Raw genomic sequence first — 18400 nt, forward strand, 5'->3', positions numbered from 1 at the left:
TGACCTTGATTGTTAGCACCCAAGGTCAAAATGAACCTTAAAAGGAATGATGTGGAATAAGGAGGAATATTGATGGGGAAACAACCTGCTTAACTGCTGGAGCTGGCACTGACACAGGTCATCAATTGTAATAATCAGACTGAGCTGTTATTAAAAGCTCTACAATAACACCCTTAACTCAATATAACAGGTATATAATGATGGTACCATTTTTGCAAGAGGTAGTAGATAAGTTTACTGTATTGTTACTTCTTGCTTCTTCAAACGGACATTGCTGGGACATTTTCATTTTACTGTTTGCAAAGTCGGATCCGTTACGGCGTCAAAGAAAATCTAAGTCAATAAATATTTTTGAGTCCTGATTTCAGCCATGGCTAGCATTAAGAGCATTAGACACGATAAGTGTCAATAGAGACACATATTGTACACGCACACATACAAACATACTGCCAGACATTAAGAACTAGTTCACGGGTAAAATACACATTCCAGAGTAAAGCAAACATCGCATGTCTGTATTTTTCTCAGAGCGAGAGAGAGACTGAGGGCAAACAGTGTTATCTGCCATAGCTAAGAACAGACTCTTCTCTCTATAATTCCTTCTCTCAATATAAAAAAGCAGTTTCTGTGACCAGCAGAACACCTTGTACAACCCAACACAACATGCCCCACTTAACATTTAAGCTGTTTAAACTGGGGCTCTTAAGTGTTTACACAGGTACCAAAAAAAAAAAATCACTGTTAATGTTTGCTTGGCCACATCGTACACATTTTGTACAATACTGCATGTGCTGATTTGTACGTCTGATGGTCAGTTAGTCATAAAAGAGAACCCAGAGTGCACCTTTTTTTCCTCATTCATTATTCAGTGTAATTTAACGTGATGTCATATCTGAACACTCATTATGCCGTTTGTGACGTTAATTGCTCTCTACACAATGAAGCAATATTTGAGCATGCGTACTATGCAGAAGTGCTAATATGTACACCCTATTGAGAGTTAAATATGTTTTTCTTTGAGAGGTGAAACTTGCACAAGAAACTTTTGACAAACGCTGAATTGTATAAAGGTAAACTTAAGAACTACACAGTAAGTCCACAAAAAGAAACACTAGAGACAGTAGAATGATTTCTTTGTGGCAATTAAGTAGGCCTAAAGCAAAAGAAAAAATACAGCAGTGGTTTTCCCCTTTGACTAAAATAAGATAAATTTCCCTCAGGACAATTGTTAAAGTGCTACAGAAGTAACTTGATCGGAGTAACATAATCAGAATACTTTTTTTTTTTTTTTTAAAGTTTTTTTAAGATGCTACTTGCGCTGTAAGGCTAATGCAGTACTCAGACCTTTTTCTCTCCTAAACCATTTTCAGGGAGATGAATCGTTGCTTCAGACTGTTGTTTGTCAAAGTTACCAGTATAGTGAACATTATTCAAACTAGTAACTTAGCAGATTTTAGGGACTAGCTCGCTAAGCTAACTAGCTGGCAGCTATCTAAGCAGCTAGCTAGGTAGCAGGCTTTATAAAAAGAGTTGTGAGATTGTCTTTTCTGAATTTAAATAAGCAACATTCAACCCTAGCAGCAGTTTTCAGTGCTGCTTAGAAGCACCAACCCTAAAGTATGCATGTCAAAAATCCCTGAAAGAAGTGCTACATGCTAATGCTTTTACTGTGTTTTGCATATCAATTTAGGGCATTGCAATGGTGATAATCTGAAACAAACAAACAATAAAAATCCTAATTTCAAAAGATTCTCTTCAATATCAAAACCTGTTGTGGAGACCCAGCCTTAAAGGCTCACCTGTGAAACCAGTTAGTAAAGCCCTGAATGAGCTGTGACTGGGGCAATGTGTTATAAGTGTTTTCATCCTGAGGACCGTGACGCAGGTCAAGCCCTGTCTGCTCTTTGTCTCATTGTCACGCCAAAGGAACTCATTTGTCCCCGCAGAAAGATGAATGAAGTGTTAAAGAAAAAGAGCTTGTGGGTGGCGTCTGAACACCTGGGGGTGAGCGTGTGTTTGTTTCCTGCTGTGTGTCTAAGGAAGTTGCTGTCGTCCTACGGGCCTGTTTCCTCATTAATGTCATAATCCTGACGGGTGTAGACTTCCTTCCACGGATAGAAAGTTGTCTGCATGACAAACACACACAGACACACTCACTTGATTCACAGTCACTCATATAATAGTCATACCTTTGTTTTGCATGCATTTACAGTTTCTATTATGTCATCCGTGCACATACATCCAAGCAGACTGTCTGCACCTGCCAACTTTGATGCAATTCAAATGCATCCACTGAAGTCCTTACCCTGCCTCTCATCCAACACAGTGTGTGTGTGTGTGTGTGTGTGTGTGTGTGTGTGTGTGTGTGTGTGTGTGTGTGTGTGTGTGTGTGTGTGTGTGTGCTTTTACTATCAGAGTGTCTAAGAAGTTTGGGAACATTGAAGTTGAAGATAACTTTATATAAAGTAGTTTAATTATGACTAAGTTATGAGTGGTGTGAAAACTGTATTAAAACGGTTTCCATACAACTGTTGGCTACAGTTTCCCCTTGTTATTAACAGTGAAACTACTTATCAATACTATATTATTACTTTGTTATGCTGGAAAGCTGTTGCTGTTTTCTGAGTCATGTGAAGGGCTTAAAAAGAAATCGATATGATTATGAATATAATTGAAAAACAGCACCCTATCTTTATTGCATGAACCACAGGACTTGCAGAATGAATATGAGCCATGATTTACATAATCTGTGTTGAACTTTAAAAGCCGTTGCAATAGTTCGTTCAGATATTGTCAGTGGCAGTTGCCTGCATGCTGGTGGAGATGTGCCGCAACACACACCAGCAAATACACACACTGCCTGCATAGGTCTTTTGCAGAAGAGCCTTCCTAGGAATGAAACAACTCTGCCTGGACACATGAAGCACTTAAACAATTAAAATTCCAATATTGTTGCTTCAGAGTTTGACACACAGCAGACCAGCCAGACTCTTGTATAACAGTGTTTGGGTATGATTTGTTTTGGGAGCAGTTGGGAAGTAGTAAAGAGGGCAGGTGAAACAAGGGGCAAAAGTATAAACAGCCATTAGCCTCTATCAAGCAGGGAAATGCGACCGAGAGTATGTGTTGCTCAATGCTTGGATACTTCTTGGAGAAAGCAGGGAAGAGTGAGGCAGAGGCCATGGTTGTAAAAGACGTCACTACCACAGCAACGGTCGGTGTTGTGGACGTGCGCAGCAGAGTGTGAGCTGAGAAACAGTTGATAGGCTGGTGGATACTGTATCTGCAGCACTTAGGCATGCTTGCTCAGCCATAATATCCCTCAGTGAACTACATATCTGGACCGTGACACTTTTCCAGCATTACTGCACAAACTAAAAGATGGTTTGTAGTTCTTGGAGCAGGGGTGGGGGAACTCTAGGCCTCGAGGGCCGGTGTCCTGCAGGTTTTAGATGTGTCCTTAACCCAACACAGCTGATTTAAATGACCTTGTCAACATGTCTTGAAGTTCTCCAGAGGCCTGATGATGAACTCATCATTTAATTCAGGTGTGTTGACCCAGGGTGAGATCTAAAACCTGTAGGCTCTTGATGCCTGGAGTTCCCCACCCCTGTCTTAGAGACTTATTTCATCGCCCGAAACCAGCAACTTTTTGATATATTTCAAAAAAGCCCCAGTATTAGAAGAGCAGCAGGCAATGCAGCCCAACACGGCCTAATCTGGCTAATCTTTCTGGTAAACACAGGGTTTTGTATCATTTTTGCGTACGCATGTAGGTTCGTGAGATAAGCACACTTGTCACACTAGCAGATCTTCATTTGTGCTGTAGGCCTGCATCGGTGAGAAGGTCAAGACAGCTGCACTCGTTCCTACTAGAGACTCTAGTTTTAACTGGGCCTGTTAACATGACGACCTATGTGTGTTTGTGTGTACAGTAAATGAAAAGTGCTCACAAAACAGTACTACTGCACACACAGCAGCTGCAAGAAGATGCAAATATATGCACAAAACAAAAGTGATCACCATATGATGTCATGCATGTTTCTACCAACAACAAACTGACAGCATGTAGTCCCTCAAGGAAAACTGCTCTTTTGATGGAAGTTACTGAAGGAGGGACCAGATGAAACCTATATTTTTGTAAAGTATATCTTTGTTAACCAGTTTTTGACGCAGTTTTGACGCAGTTCTTCACAAAAATTGCCCATACTGCAGAACCAAGTTCAAAGGTTTTCTTGATAAATGGCTCTTATACCAGGATACTTCTTTAGTCTAAAGTTTGGACAGGGTCTAGGCTGTCTTTGGTCACATGCTACCACTCTAAATTAATATCAGCTGAGGTTTATGTGTATGTGTGATTATTTGTGCCATGCTCACGAGTGTCTGTACATATCTGAGGAAGAAGTGAAACATCTACGAGACATCCAAGCATGTTTCCATGTAAACAGTCATTAGCACCATAATTACCTTTGCCATCATCAATCAAAACTGTCATTTATGAGTTAAGTACATAGACTATGCTTTTTATTTTTAGCTGAGAAAGCAATTCCACACATAAAAATATTCTTTTACTTAAAGTCTGATAGATAATTGTGTGTGATTTTCAGCGAGTGGTGTGTCTGTCTGGTTTGCTATGGCTCCATCGACTCCTGTTTGTTACTATAGCTGCAGTGGCCCAGTTTAAATTCCTTTAGATTCCTTTTCACATAGATGTCAATACAAGTAATAAATAAGACAGCTTGACTCAGAAAGAATTCATGTTGTTTCTGTGTTGGGTTTCTTCTTTCTTGTCTCATATTTTCTCAGGGTCCTTCTTGCTTATTCTTCCTCCCTTTTCAAGACAACCCTTATCTCTCCTGTCCTCATCACTCCTCATCACTCCTCCTCCTGTCCTGTCTCTCCTGTCCTCCTCTCTGTGACCTCCTCTGTGCATTCCCACACACACCGGGCCACTGTCTGAATCAGGGAGTGCATGGTTGTTGAAAGCCTGCATTAAATAACATTTATAAAGAGACTGATATGGTAGTCCTACTTCAAGGCCCTTTGCTCTACTTTCTGCTGCACACAGAGAGGCTTAAATAAATAATTTCATGTATGGTTCTGTTAGTCATCATGATTGGTAGTTTCTGTTTGCCAGTATAAAAAGGACTTTGATAGCACTTTTTGGATTGACCAATACTCAGAACACCAGCGTCACTGTTCACAGTTTGACTGTTTGGCATTGCCATAGACTGAGAGGGTGTTGACCTTAAAGGTGTTGGAGTCCCTGCTCCTTTAAGCTGGTCTTGATGCATGCTCAATCATGCAGGTAAGTAAATCCCAAAAGGTTGATTCTGTTCATCGGGACGTTTTCATCATCAGGTGACGTCTTCAGTCTCAGCTGATTGCAGGTTTCTCCAATCTTATAAACAGGACATTTGGACAATGACTGAAACCACCCACTGAATGAACAATGGGACTGTGAGCTCAGTTCCTTCATCATTAATATGCATATTGTCGTGACCATTGATCAACAACTACTGATCAATAACCCTGAGTCCCATTCACAGAGAGTTGGGGAATGGCTGCAATCACAGCATTGTAAGATGGTGACAGATGTACCCTTAGGCCCCCTCCTCGATTCAGAGATGGTCTTTCCCTTTTCACGTAAATGGCCTCCTTGACTCTGCGCTCAAACCAGCGTTCCTCCCTGTCCAGGATGTGGACATCCTCATCACTGAAAGAGTGTCCACTGGCCTGTAGGTGTAGATAGACTGCAGAGTCCTGGCCTGACGAGGTGACTCTTCTGTGTTGTGCCATCCGCTTCGCTAGAGGTTGTTTGGTTTCCCCGATGTATAAATCCTGGCACTTAACAGCGTACACTATGTTACTCTGTTTGTGTCGGGGGACCCAATCCTTAGGGTGGACCAGTTTTTGGCGTTTAAAAGCCACAGAGACCAGGTGTTTAGAAATAATGCGTCTCAACTGCTCCGATACTCCTGACACGTACAGGATCACCAAGGTTTTCGCTTAGGCAGCTGAACCCGAGCTGAGACTGAAGAAGTCACTTGGATGAGTGACGAATTGTTTCTCCCACTGAAAACGTCCAGATGAACAGAATCAACCTTTTGGGACTTTCAAGCTTGGCAGATATTTGCAGCTGCCCACATGGACGAGCCAAATGCCTCCTGGAGAAATGTAAGTACAACTGGGCTTTGAAATCTAAGAACAGTGTACAAACAGACAAGCACGGTGGTGGCAGCACCATGCCCTGGTCTGCTTTGCTGCCAGTGTTACTGCTACATTATGCAAATTGGATGGAATAATGAAGGATGCTGACCTCCAAATTCTGCAATTACACCTGCAATTACACCTACGTAGCACTTTTAATTCTTATTCTTTTATTTTTTCATGTCTATTTAAGTGCTATTTATGACACTATGTTTGCACTGAAGCACCGCAGCAATTTCCTAATGTTGTAAACCTGCTCAACATTTGGCAATAAACCCCTTTCTGATTCTGATTCTGATTCTGAAATCAACAGGTAGATGGTTGAAAATCGGACACAACTGGGTATTCCAAGAGGGGAGTGATCCCAAACACATAAAAACTGGTTTTGGGAGGGAAGCAGGTTAACATTCCGATTTTGGAATTGTCTTTCCAAAGCCCTAACCTCAACCCTAATGAAAATGTGTTGACTTTGCCAGGAGCTCTACCAATTCTGCCAAAAAGAGTGATCAAATACTCAGCCAGAATTATACCAAACACTTGTTGACTGTTATCAGAAGTGTCTAGTTCTTGCTAAGGGTCATTTTGCCAAATGTTTGTGGGGCTCTATGTACATTTGACCACGTTTGTATAATTTTGAACCTGTGCAGATTAAACACAATCCAAAATAAATTCAAACTTGTGAAACCAACTTGTGAACTCTGTTTTTAAAGTCGCTAAAGGTGTATGCTGTACAATCATTCCAGCCTGGAAAAAGAACAGTTCAACGAAACATTAAAAGCAATGCCAGTCATGCCCATGACGGTGTATTTAAACTTCTGATTGCAACTGTAAAAATCCACAATAATTATCCGTTCTACGGCTGATCCTGCTTGTTGAGGCAGATTGTATTTACAAACATGTACGATCTGGCACATTTAAAGGTTTTAAATCTGAGCAGCAAATGAATTTATGTAAACCTCTCAGGAGTGCTTGTCTCCATTATGAATCCTGCGTACAAACAAAGCTTTGATGACCAAATATAGCAGCAGCATTATCTTGATCCACCATTGTGTTTTTATAACAAGCTTTTCCTTAAGACACAGCTAAGAATTTCCTGGTTATAAACAAAGAGAAAGTTCTCCAAATATGGACAGTGCCATACACAACAAATATCTGCGCACTGGTTTCTATTTGCAAAATTGTTGTTTACTTTTTTCCGCCCATCCTGATTCGGGCCACGCAAGCGCGTTCGCTATCGTCACTCATACTTGGTGTACAAAGTTCACCAAACAGCTGCTTTTGGGGAAAAGTCATGGGAGGCCCCTGTCCGCTTTATAAGAAAGCACTTACACAATGGAAAAGCACATTACGATTTAAAAGTCATCTCAATGACACCTTTCCACACTGCTAATCGGCCAAACTGAGACACAAGCGGTGTGTATGCGACTAAGGTCTGGAGAGTTCACGAGCCCTTTGCCTCACATATATCCTGTATGACAGCATTTCATCACAGAGGTCGGCTTGACGAGGAAATCAGGTCATACCTCCGCGAGGTTCTCCCAGCTAAGTGCGTTACTAATGGGATATAATATTTCCTGACTCTGTTATGACACCATAACACACGACAGCTGCTTTGGGTCAGTGGCTCGCTATTATTTGGAATTTCTCAGCACATGTGAATGCGGATCTCAAACAACCCATTGGTGACTGTGACGTGATAATGGCTCTGTGAAAACAATGCGTTTTCGTCACTGAGCTCAATAACTGTAACGCCAAAAGACTCCGAAGCCTTAAGAGTGGACAGTAGCACAGCTTTTAAACACTGTGTGCATAAAAACTGATTTAAACCCCAATATATTTACAACATCTTTCAATGTACTCACTTTATCTTCTTGTTCAAGTGAGAATGGGGACATTAAATTATTTTTAACCTGCTACCTGCTGTAAGCTGCGTAACATATCTGATGCTCCTGTGTGAGAACAGCCCAGGTATTTGCAAGTTGACGTCACGCGTCCTTCTACCTGCGTGGCAGCATCTTCACTTTCCAGAAGTGAAAATACATCTGAGCAGACTATCTGCACTAATCTGATATATGTACACATGTGAAAGACTACCTTTGATTGTCTCGACTTGATTGTCCCACCATTGCCTTGAGTTAAATTCACATTACTTTATGATTCCAACACATACTCTTTTCACCTAGTTGTCCGACTTATTGCATAAATCACTTAACAGTTATCTAGAAACCAATCTGATCTATCTCCAGTAGTTCATCTACGGCATGTTCATCTTTGTTGTGTGAGAAAAAAAGCGTACCGTACTTTTCCTAACTGTTGGGTACCGTGTGATGACAAAGGCACTAACCACACCTGACACTCAGAAGTTGTCAGGTGTTCAAAAGTACAACTTCTAAGTGTGCTTTTGAACTGTAACACTTTAGACCACAGGGTGTGGATTAATACGATAACAGAAATCTGTGGACATTTCCACTTACTGCTGAGTAGAAGTGATGGACGCATAACAATCCCTCACCACACACTGGTACCAATGAACCTAGAGACTTTCCCCACATCCACCTTTTGTCAGATTCACATTTGAAACATACAAATAAAGAAACAATACAACCAAGAGCATCATCCAGCAGCTGTCTGTGGCATTACGTTTCAATGCAGGCTGCAGAGTTTCAGCAACAAAATGTCTCCGTGTCAAAGTTTCCCTCAGCAACATGCTGTAGCCTAAGTTGCTTTGGAGGCAAAAACCAGAGTGATATTTCTTTCAGCTCTCTGCTCTCATAGGATTTCTACGGTGACGATATTTATGGCAGCACTGATGATACGAAACCTTCAATTCCTCCAGTTTAAGCAAAGAGCAAAACCTGCCAATGATTGTTGAGGTTCTCATTTAACAACCACTTTATCCTAATGCATAGTCTAATATGATCTCTATATATTTGTAGATTAGAAATCTATTAGAAAATTACTAGGTCATTGAGTTTATTGTTACTTTTTTGAAGATGATTTTCAGATTTTTTTCATTTGCCTTTCGTGTTATTGTTAGCAGAGAACACGTTTTATTAAAATTGAGAGCAGCTGTTAACATCCGTTTGACTTCTTTCAGGAATTCTATTCAAAACATGGCGCTTCTTCCATTTTTAATATTATTTTTCTCTTTAAGAGATTCAACTCGTGTCCTTAGAGAAGGTGAAATGGATTCGGCACCTGAGAGCGACGCGGTTTGCACTACTGTAGGTATTTACGTATTATATCATTGTGTCAGCATGTGCATGTTTGTGCAGTGTGTGGGCACAGACAATAGGCCTTTGTCTCTTCGTATCCTATTTTTCTGCAGTGGGCTGACACACACACACACACACACACACACACACACACACACACACACACACACACACACACACACACACACACACACACACACACACACACAGTTCCTCCTGGCTTCCGTCAAGTTACAAGAGTTTAGAGACAGCAAAACAGGAACAATCTGATCTTCGCTTCCTGCCTCACGTTTCCTGCCCCATCAACCCCCCACACCTCCTCAAAATAATGGCAATGAATAAAAGAGCGAAAAGATGGCGATGGTGGGAGAGAGAGATGCGGTTGCATGTGCATATGTGAATACAGGTAGTGTGAAGTGAGGACGGGGCCAAGAGAGTCATGAGAAAAAGGTGGGACTGAGTTCAGAAGTGATTCTGCGGTGGGCAGGCGATGACTTATAACAAGTTTACTACACGAAGTGACGACACTGGAATACTTGATTAAAAGTTTTAAAGTGCGTTGATGCATTTTAAAGGTTTCCTTACTTATCTTATGATCGCTTGAAAGTTTCCCACACTACTGACATACTCTTACACCTATGAGCAAAATGAAGTCACGTAGTTTGGTAATTAGAAGGCTAACCATCGACATTGCTGACAAGCTTTTGCAGTAACAAGCAGACTCCAGTGAGGTATTCGGTCAATTGCAGCTCGGCGCATCTGCAGCAGTGCTGGCGGCATGACTGCGGAGGACTTTAGAATGCACGGGTCAAGTCAGACTTTGGGAAATACCCCTCATGGGTCTCTTTGGAACTAAAACGAGGTCATTCATCAGCTCGTGAGGCTAGCTTAAAAGCATGATCTCACATGAAAAATTACAAAGCAAATGGAAATGTGAAGAAGCCTGCGGTGCTGTTGTGTCAAGTTCATTCAGACTTCTGCTCCTCACTAAAACACCTCTCCTCTTTTTTTTTATAACTTTTACTGTTTCTCTGAGCATCTGCGTGTGGTGCTAAATATGTAAACAGATTAATGATTCAATTTAAAGAAGGTTGGTTATGCTTGAATTTGTTGTGCAGCCTGTTAAGGTGGCCCAGCGTAGTGCTGTTGAGACATGCATGTGGGCCGCAAGTGTAAATAAATGTTTCCATGAATTGGAGGATTAAACTGTCAACTCCACTCAGTAATTCTTAAACTTTGTGACTCTCAAACGACTGAACTTGAACGTAATACGCACCAGTAATTTTGCGACACCCATACAAAGAAAGGTCACAATGCACGTTATGCAGCTTGGTTATGACACACACACACACACACACACACACACTAACTTAGAGCACCTGATGAACTGCGGTTCTGAAGAAGGAAGTGAAAACTCAGTCCATCTGCTTTGACAGGAAGTCAACAGAAGCCACATACAGGCTTGCTGACGTCAATCAGAGCCACAGGAACACCTCCCTACAGCGCGCGCGCGCACACACACACACACACACACACACACACACACACACACACACACACACACACACACACACACACACTCACACACACACACACACACACACACACACACACACACTCACACACACACACACACACACACACACATGCCAACATTACTCACAATACTTGATGATTATATGATATAAAGTGAGCATCTTATCAATCCGCATCCACTGCAACATTGTACAGAGTTTGGATACAATTGCACGAAACGCTCACTAACACATGTCGCTGAGTTAACTGTGCACACAGCAGCGCGCGCGCGCACACACACACACACACACACACACACACACACACACACACACACACACACACACACACACACACACACAGACATTGTATAAACAGCATAATGCGTTACTTCCCTTTCAACGACATGAAGTCATGTATTTGAGCAATAACACAAACAGACCAGTAAGGACTAATTCAACAACAATGTGCTGAATTATGACTTATTTGGACTCAAAAATGAAAGAAGATTAGAAGCTGTCTGATCCTCCTGAAGAGCTCAATATGGAAGCTGCCCCAAACAAAGGAGACTAAAGAAACTGTGCGAGGCTTCATTTTCACTGGGTTAACCGTGATACCTTATCTGGCCTGAATGGGTTTCATGTCAAACATCTTGGTTATTTGATGGTTAACTGCCTCGCCATTCTCAGTTTCACTGTTGCTCATCTCGGTCTCTCTTTATACAACAACACATTGTCTGGGACTGTTTTTAATACCCTTTGCAGACAGTGTGGGAACATCTGCCTACAGATGCGAGGTCTCATAGTTCACTCTTTTAATAAAAGAATGAAAGACAAATGTTGATGCATCTTAAAATGAATATTTTGGGGAAAACATCATTTTTAGTGCACATTCAGTTATCGCCTATGGCAAACGTGACATATAACTGTGTGCAAAGACTGCATTTCCTTTTAATCTCGTGCAGCTCCTGTCTGGTTTAGCTGGTTGCCGTGACATGACGGCTTTATAACGACACTTGAAGGAGACCTGCGCACATGTCCGATGTGTACACTTTTAACCGTAATTACTGCTCGCGCCTCTGTGAAACGAATGACCTCGGCTGAGCAAGTGCACAAGAACAAATCTTAGCACTACACAGAGGACTGAAAGGACTTTTCACTTTCCAAAGACACAAATAAAGTTATCTTCGCCCGTACATGTACTCACACACTGCCTCTTACTGGCCTGGACATGTACGAGTACAGTACAGAAAGTCACACGGCTGCTTAAAATCAAGTGCGATGAAAGATGAAAAGGGAGGTCTGCTGTTTTCTTTAAAGCGAGCTGGTTTAATAGGAAAAACTGTGTGTGCAAGTGTGAGTCTCAACCGCCAGTCTAATTGCAATAGAACAAAGTTAATGAGCTTGATGACAAAATAGTCCGGGTTACAACGCTGGAGATGGAGACAGATGGTGGGGGGGAAAAAAGAAAGAAAAAAGAAAATGTAAGTGGTCACGTAGGCGAATTCACGGGACAAGGAGAAGACAGGAGATAGAGCGAGGAAGGGAGGGAGGAGGAGATGATGATGAAAACAAGGAGAATAGAGAGGTTGAATGTGTGCACCAGATATAAAACAAGATAACTTTGTATCTGGTAGCTTGGCACAGGTCAAACATGTAGGGGGACATTTCTCTGAGCTGCTTACCCGGGAGACAAACTCTGGTGACTGGAGGCTGAGTTGTTGCTGCAGGAGAGCGCCTGGAAGGACGAAAACAACACAGAAAGGGGGAAAGAAAGATGCTATAAAACAAAGACTACCACAGATATATATTTATATAGAAACACTAGCAAATCTTACTTGAAAATTTAAAAACCAAACACAAAACAAACAAACAAAATAAACAGATTTTAGAGGCTCTGGCAATAATATATAGATATGTGGACGTTGCGTGGACTCCGGGCAGTCCTGTGGAAAAACGAAGTACCCCATGATTCATCAGCTGTACCCCACCTTTAGCTGCGATAACTTAAAGTAACTGTTTTCTGTATGACTGTCTCACACATTGTGTGGGAATTTTGGCCTACTCTTCTTTACAACGCTGCTTTAACTCATTGATGTTTGTGGGGTTGGTTTATGCACAGCCTGTTAAGGTCCTGCTACAGCATTTCAAACAGGTCGAGGTCTGGACTTGGACCATCGCTGCTATGCTTGAGAGAGCCCTCCATAGACCTGCTTGACAGTAGGTATGATGCTAATATGCTGTGTTTGGTTTTCTCCACAGTGGTGCTGTGCACGACAGCTGAACATCTTCACTTTGGTTTCGTCTGTCCAGAAGTCGTGCAGTTTGCTCAGATGCAGCTTTGCAAACTTAAGCTGTGTTGCCATACATTTGTTTCTAATTATACTTTTGTGAACTTAAAACATTTAAAATGCTAACTGTGGCTAGCTCTTGGGTTTTCTGCAATTCCTCTGAACATTGCACAGTCTGACTTTGGGCTGAAGTTGCTGCATGTGCGTCCACACCTGGGAAACACACACCTGAATGCTCTAGAGCAGCAAACTGAAAAAGTGTACGTTTTTTAAGCATTTAGTTGCGTGTTTACATGTTGCATTTCCTGGTTGAACTGTGTGAAAAGTTTCGAACAGTCAAGGCAGGGGTTGCAGTGTATAAATAGACTGAATACTTTTAGGTGGAGCTGGTCAGTGTTCTGCAACATGTTGCTAAACACATCAGTTTTAACCTCCTGAGGCCCCGTGTCCTCATATGGGGATGTTGCATTTTGGCTTTTCTGCTCATTATTCTCTATTCAGCTAAATATTTTACACTTTTTTTGTTTTGTTTTATGCTGTACAATGAACCCACCGTCCCTATTTTTTTAAAAGTTTAACTGAGCTTGATTAGTATAAAAATAACCCAAATAAGAAATCGGGTTAAGTGAAAACTGTGCATGTGTGCTGGAATGGCGAGCTCCAGCTTATGTGTGTGTTTAATTCAGTATACGTGAACGATCCACGTTTGTGCGCCGTGTGTGCTTCTCAGTCTTTGCTCTTGTCTGTGTGGAGCTATCAGAGCTAAATGTAGGTCAGACGGGCTTCAGGTAGTCAATACAGAAAACTGAGCGTTAATTCAGCCTGAGGCAGAGCAGAGAGCTTTTAGTGTCTTTAGAAACACATATTCATACTTAAACCTTCACAGTGACGAACAGAAAGAAAGGTGGCCTACATACATATTTCTAGTACATCTAAATCTGCAGTCGCACTCCACTGGGAGAGATGATGCTCAGTGTGCTGCTGCAGCTTAAAGCAACACTGTTGAAAAACGGAGCACTCTTACTTAACTATAACTATAAACGACACGTATATTGTTGAAAAAAAAAAAAGCTAGCCTTTTGAAAGAGAGAGACATGAAAAAATTGAAAAACTAAATAACGACACATTTTCTTCTTCTTTTTGGCATCTGAAGAGAGATTGTAACTAGTCTCCTGCGTTATCGTATGCCAAACGCATATATGCTGCAGCGGCCTCTGAAGTGGTGCACGGTGAATGCCAATGAGTCACTTCATGCGTGTGTAGCTGCAGGAGTGTTTTTCTGTTTGTGCTTCATGTGCTTCATGACAACAGAGGAATTCCTTATAGAGCATTTGAACCGTGCCGTGCACAGCAGAGAACTATTCCTATTGCTCTGGAAACCAGAGAGGAGAAGAATTAAAGATTCCTTCGGCTGTAGCATCGTGTTGAGTTAACTTTTCAAATCTAGCTTGTACTCATTTTTGTCTGTCTGAAGTATGTAGGGTCTTCACTGGACTGGTTTAACTGTTCTGCTGCACTGATGTCAAGCATCCCACTTCAGTCCCACTGCAAGACAATGCCTCCCCCTTGTGACAAACTGGTGGAACTGCAGACGGCAAGCGTTATTCTGATTACTTTCTAAAATCTAATATTATTCTGGGAAAAAAGCATTTACACTTACCACAAAATATGTGGTAAGTTATGTAGATTTCAGCTTGATTGATGTGTATGCATGAATTATGCCAGCTCATTATTTAAAATATGCTAGAAGCCACTAGAGGTACTTACTTGTTGGAGGCACACTGGACATTGGTCAGTACAGTGAAGTTATTCCTTACACTTCGAAGGCTTGCAAGAACCTGAACAAGCAGAGAGCGAATCAGTAGCATTCTTCGCACTTTTACTTATTTACTTCAATTTAAACATTAGGACGAATGTTGCTAGTCCTGTTCAAACTGAGCCCTTTTTGCACCGCATGCACATTTCAAGCCTGCATTTTAGATTTCAGTTTTGCAACTACTTACATGTATGCTGATAACCGTGGTATTTATTGAAAGATTTACTTAAAATAGGCTTAGTTTGAAGATAAAAACATAAATGTGTACATACAACTAGATAACGGGATATTTACCTGAGCAAAAGGTGTTACGATCAGGTCATCACCATGTCTAAAAAGAAACAAACCATCGTCAGCAAAATGCTTGGATACAAAATATATCAAGAAAATGAGAGAACTGTTAAGAAAAAGAGCAAAAAGAAATGACCCAAGCAGCTTTGTGCAACAACCTAATAAATGGGAAGGAAAGTATCGTGGGAGAACGCGTACCTGGGTCAAGGAGGCCTCGATATTGAGATTAACCTATTTTTGTTAGCTGAGGTGGGGACAGAAAGTGACTCTTCTGTGGGTCCAAAAATATTGTGATAATGTGGTCAGTGAGGAGATCCTTATATAGTTAGGTCCATATGTTTTTTGGATAAAGGCACAACCTTTGTAATGTTAAACCTTTCAGCAGCCTTTCAGCTTTAATACAAGAAGGTGAACAAATAGATGGCACGAACTGCTTAGGAATTACAGACTCAGAAGTAACTGGACAAAAGTTTCTAGAATTTGTTTTTGGCAGCTGTTCACTGAAACCCTTGATACGAGGTAAAATATGAAATCAGTGCAGTGAAGGAGCCCATCGTTAGGCCGAAAAAACTGAATAAACCCATTGTAGGAAAAGAGATTCCAGGACTGACCAAATGAACAATTTGGTCTGTTCTTATAAGGAAGGCAGCTCAAAATATTCCTCTGTAGGCCAGGAGGATGAGGGATTCTTTCCTTAGTTAAAAGGTTCAATGTCACAACAACTAGCCAAGTCAAGAAGTCGCTCCCAAGGAAGTGGTCAAAGTTTACAGATGAGAGAGACTCCTTCATGGACAGAAACAGTGAAGGTGCCAACTACAGATAACATTCAAGACCAGGAAGAGAACATCTAAGAGAGATGTTTCCAGAAAAAACACTTTGGCTTGATGAAGCCAAGACTAACAATACACTATTTTCAGGAAATGTTGTCAATATTCTTGCAGTAATTTCATTGTGATCGTCACTACTTACGGTGAACACTCAGTGGCCACCTGTTCAACTGCTCATTAACATAAAATACCCAGCCAGCCTGTCTATCATGTTGGTGCCAGACTGGCTGGTCTGAATATTTCAGAAGCTGTTGATGTGCTGGGAATTTTCCCACACAAACATCTCTTGGGTTTACAGAGAATGTTCTGGAATAAACAGAAAAAATCCAGCGAGCGGCAGTTCTCTGGGCAAAAATGCCCCGTCGATGCCAGAGGTCAGAGGAGAATGGATAGACTGCGTCGAAGAGACAGGATGGTAACAGCAACTCAAATAACCAATCGCTGCAACCAAAATATGAGGAAGAGCATCTCTGAACGCTGAAGGAGATGAGAAGCAGAAGACCACAGCAGGTGCCGCTCCTGTCAGCCAAGAACAGGTTGAACAAACTCACCAAAATCTGATAACAGACGATGGGATGGTGCCTGATCTGATGAGTCTTGATTTCTGCTGCCACATTTAGGTGGCAGGGTGAGAATCTGTCCTTTCTCCTGCTGCTGATGAAAGGGTGTGGTGCATAGAGCATCATTTAAACACCACATCCTACTTGAGTATTGTTCCTGACCAAGTTCATCCCTTTACCATCCATCATAGGTCAGATCATCTCAAATTATCTGATTACTTGATCACGACACATAAATGGCCTTCACAGTCACCAGACTTCAATCCAACAGAGCGCCTCTGGGACATGCTGGAGCGGGAGAGTCGCATCATGGATGTGCAGCTGACAGATCTGCAGTAGGTGTGTGAAGCTATCATGTCCATATGGACCAAAATCTCAGAGGAATGTTTGCAGCACCTTGTTGAATCTGAGTAACAGAACCTGGTAATAGCAAAGTGTACCTAATTAAGTAACTATGGAGTGTATTCAGTCAGTCAGTTGATGTCCACTGAGCTACGTGCACAGTATGACAACATACTGCACGTATTAGTTAAATAATACTTTTAATGTACTAAGGTCAAGCATAGTGAAACATCTTCATTTACTGGAAGTGCAGATTACGAAAAACATTTCCTCACATGTAAAGTGATGATTGTGCTGAATTGACTCCTCCGATCTATGACATGCAAAGCAGTCAGCACAGTGAGAATAATTTTCGAGAAGAGAGCAGTAGTGTTTGTGGTGGAGGCCACATATGCAAAACCTGGAATGCATGAACACAAACCAGGACTGACTGCGTCTAACAACCTGTGGCATTTTGCACCGTTAAAAAGCTGCAGAATCAAGTTCACTTGAGGTGAGAGCACCTCAACACCTGACCCTAAAAAACATACTTACTGAACTAATTTCAAACTAAATGCAATTTATTTCTACTCACAGTTCAGAGGCGATGGAGGAGTTTCGTGACATGGACTTGGGGGACAGTTCATAGTCGCTGTCTGAGCGATAGAGGAAGGACTCTCGGCGCTGGTTGTGACCTGGGAAGTTGGTGTGGAGGACCAGACCGGAGCCAGGGGAGGCCTGAGGGTCCAAGGGGCTGCAGCTAGAAGAGGGTCCATTCTCCACATCGAAGCTGAAAACATAAACGCACAGTTAAAAAGCGAATTCTTCGCTGTTTCACTGTTTCATTGCTGAGAATATAGGGGCTAGCTTTAAGGGTCAAAGCAACAAAAGACTCCACCAGCATCTTTTGCTTCTGGCTTTCCTCTAATTTCATCGCGTCTCTCTTTGATTTCCTTTTGTTTTCACTATCAGGCAGCCTGACCTTGACCTAATTTTAATGGTGGAGCGTGAAAAAAGGGCAAGATGAATTCTTCCACATGTCAACATCCTATGAACAGATCGCGCTCCCACACACACACGTATATTCATATCTTGTGGGGACATCTAATTGACATAATGCTTTCCCTAGCTCGTCACCCTAAACCTAACCATGAAAAATGAATTCCTAACCTTAACCTAATTGTAACCCCTGTTCCCACCGTTCAAACTTGTGGGGATTTTGGTCCCCATAAGGGCCGTTGGTCCCCACAAAGATATGAATACACGCTTACACACACACACAAAATAAATCATGAATAAACCGGACAAGAAAGGGCAGAGTGACACACACCGGGGCGCACTGTGTTCCTTCACTG

General features: G+C 41.8%; 1 protein-coding gene across 6 annotated transcripts in view; it reads right to left on the reverse strand.

Moving 5' to 3' along the window:
* pde4ba (phosphodiesterase 4B, cAMP-specific a) overlaps positions 1–18400 on the reverse strand; it is a 182940-nt gene that overhangs the window by 40762 nt on the left and 123778 nt on the right. For all 6 annotated transcript variants that reach the window (XM_085387601.1, XM_085387600.1, XM_085387603.1 and 3 more), the window contains 4 exons: positions 17641–17835; positions 15341–15377; positions 14998–15068; positions 12625–12677 (listed from right to left, as the gene is read on the reverse strand). In XM_085387601.1, the coding sequence (XP_085243727.1) occupies positions 12625–12677; positions 14998–15068; positions 15341–15377; positions 17641–17835 (356 nt within the window). The remainder of the gene's footprint in view (positions 1–12624; positions 12678–14997; positions 15069–15340; positions 15378–17640; positions 17836–18400) is intronic.

Source organism: Rhamphochromis longiceps, linkage group LG17 (assembly GCF_057381845.1).
Source record: "Rhamphochromis longiceps isolate RC_006_pf linkage group LG17, R_longiceps_female_GT1.1, whole genome shotgun sequence".
Taxonomy (NCBI): domain Eukaryota; kingdom Metazoa; phylum Chordata; class Actinopteri; order Cichliformes; family Cichlidae; genus Rhamphochromis; species Rhamphochromis longiceps.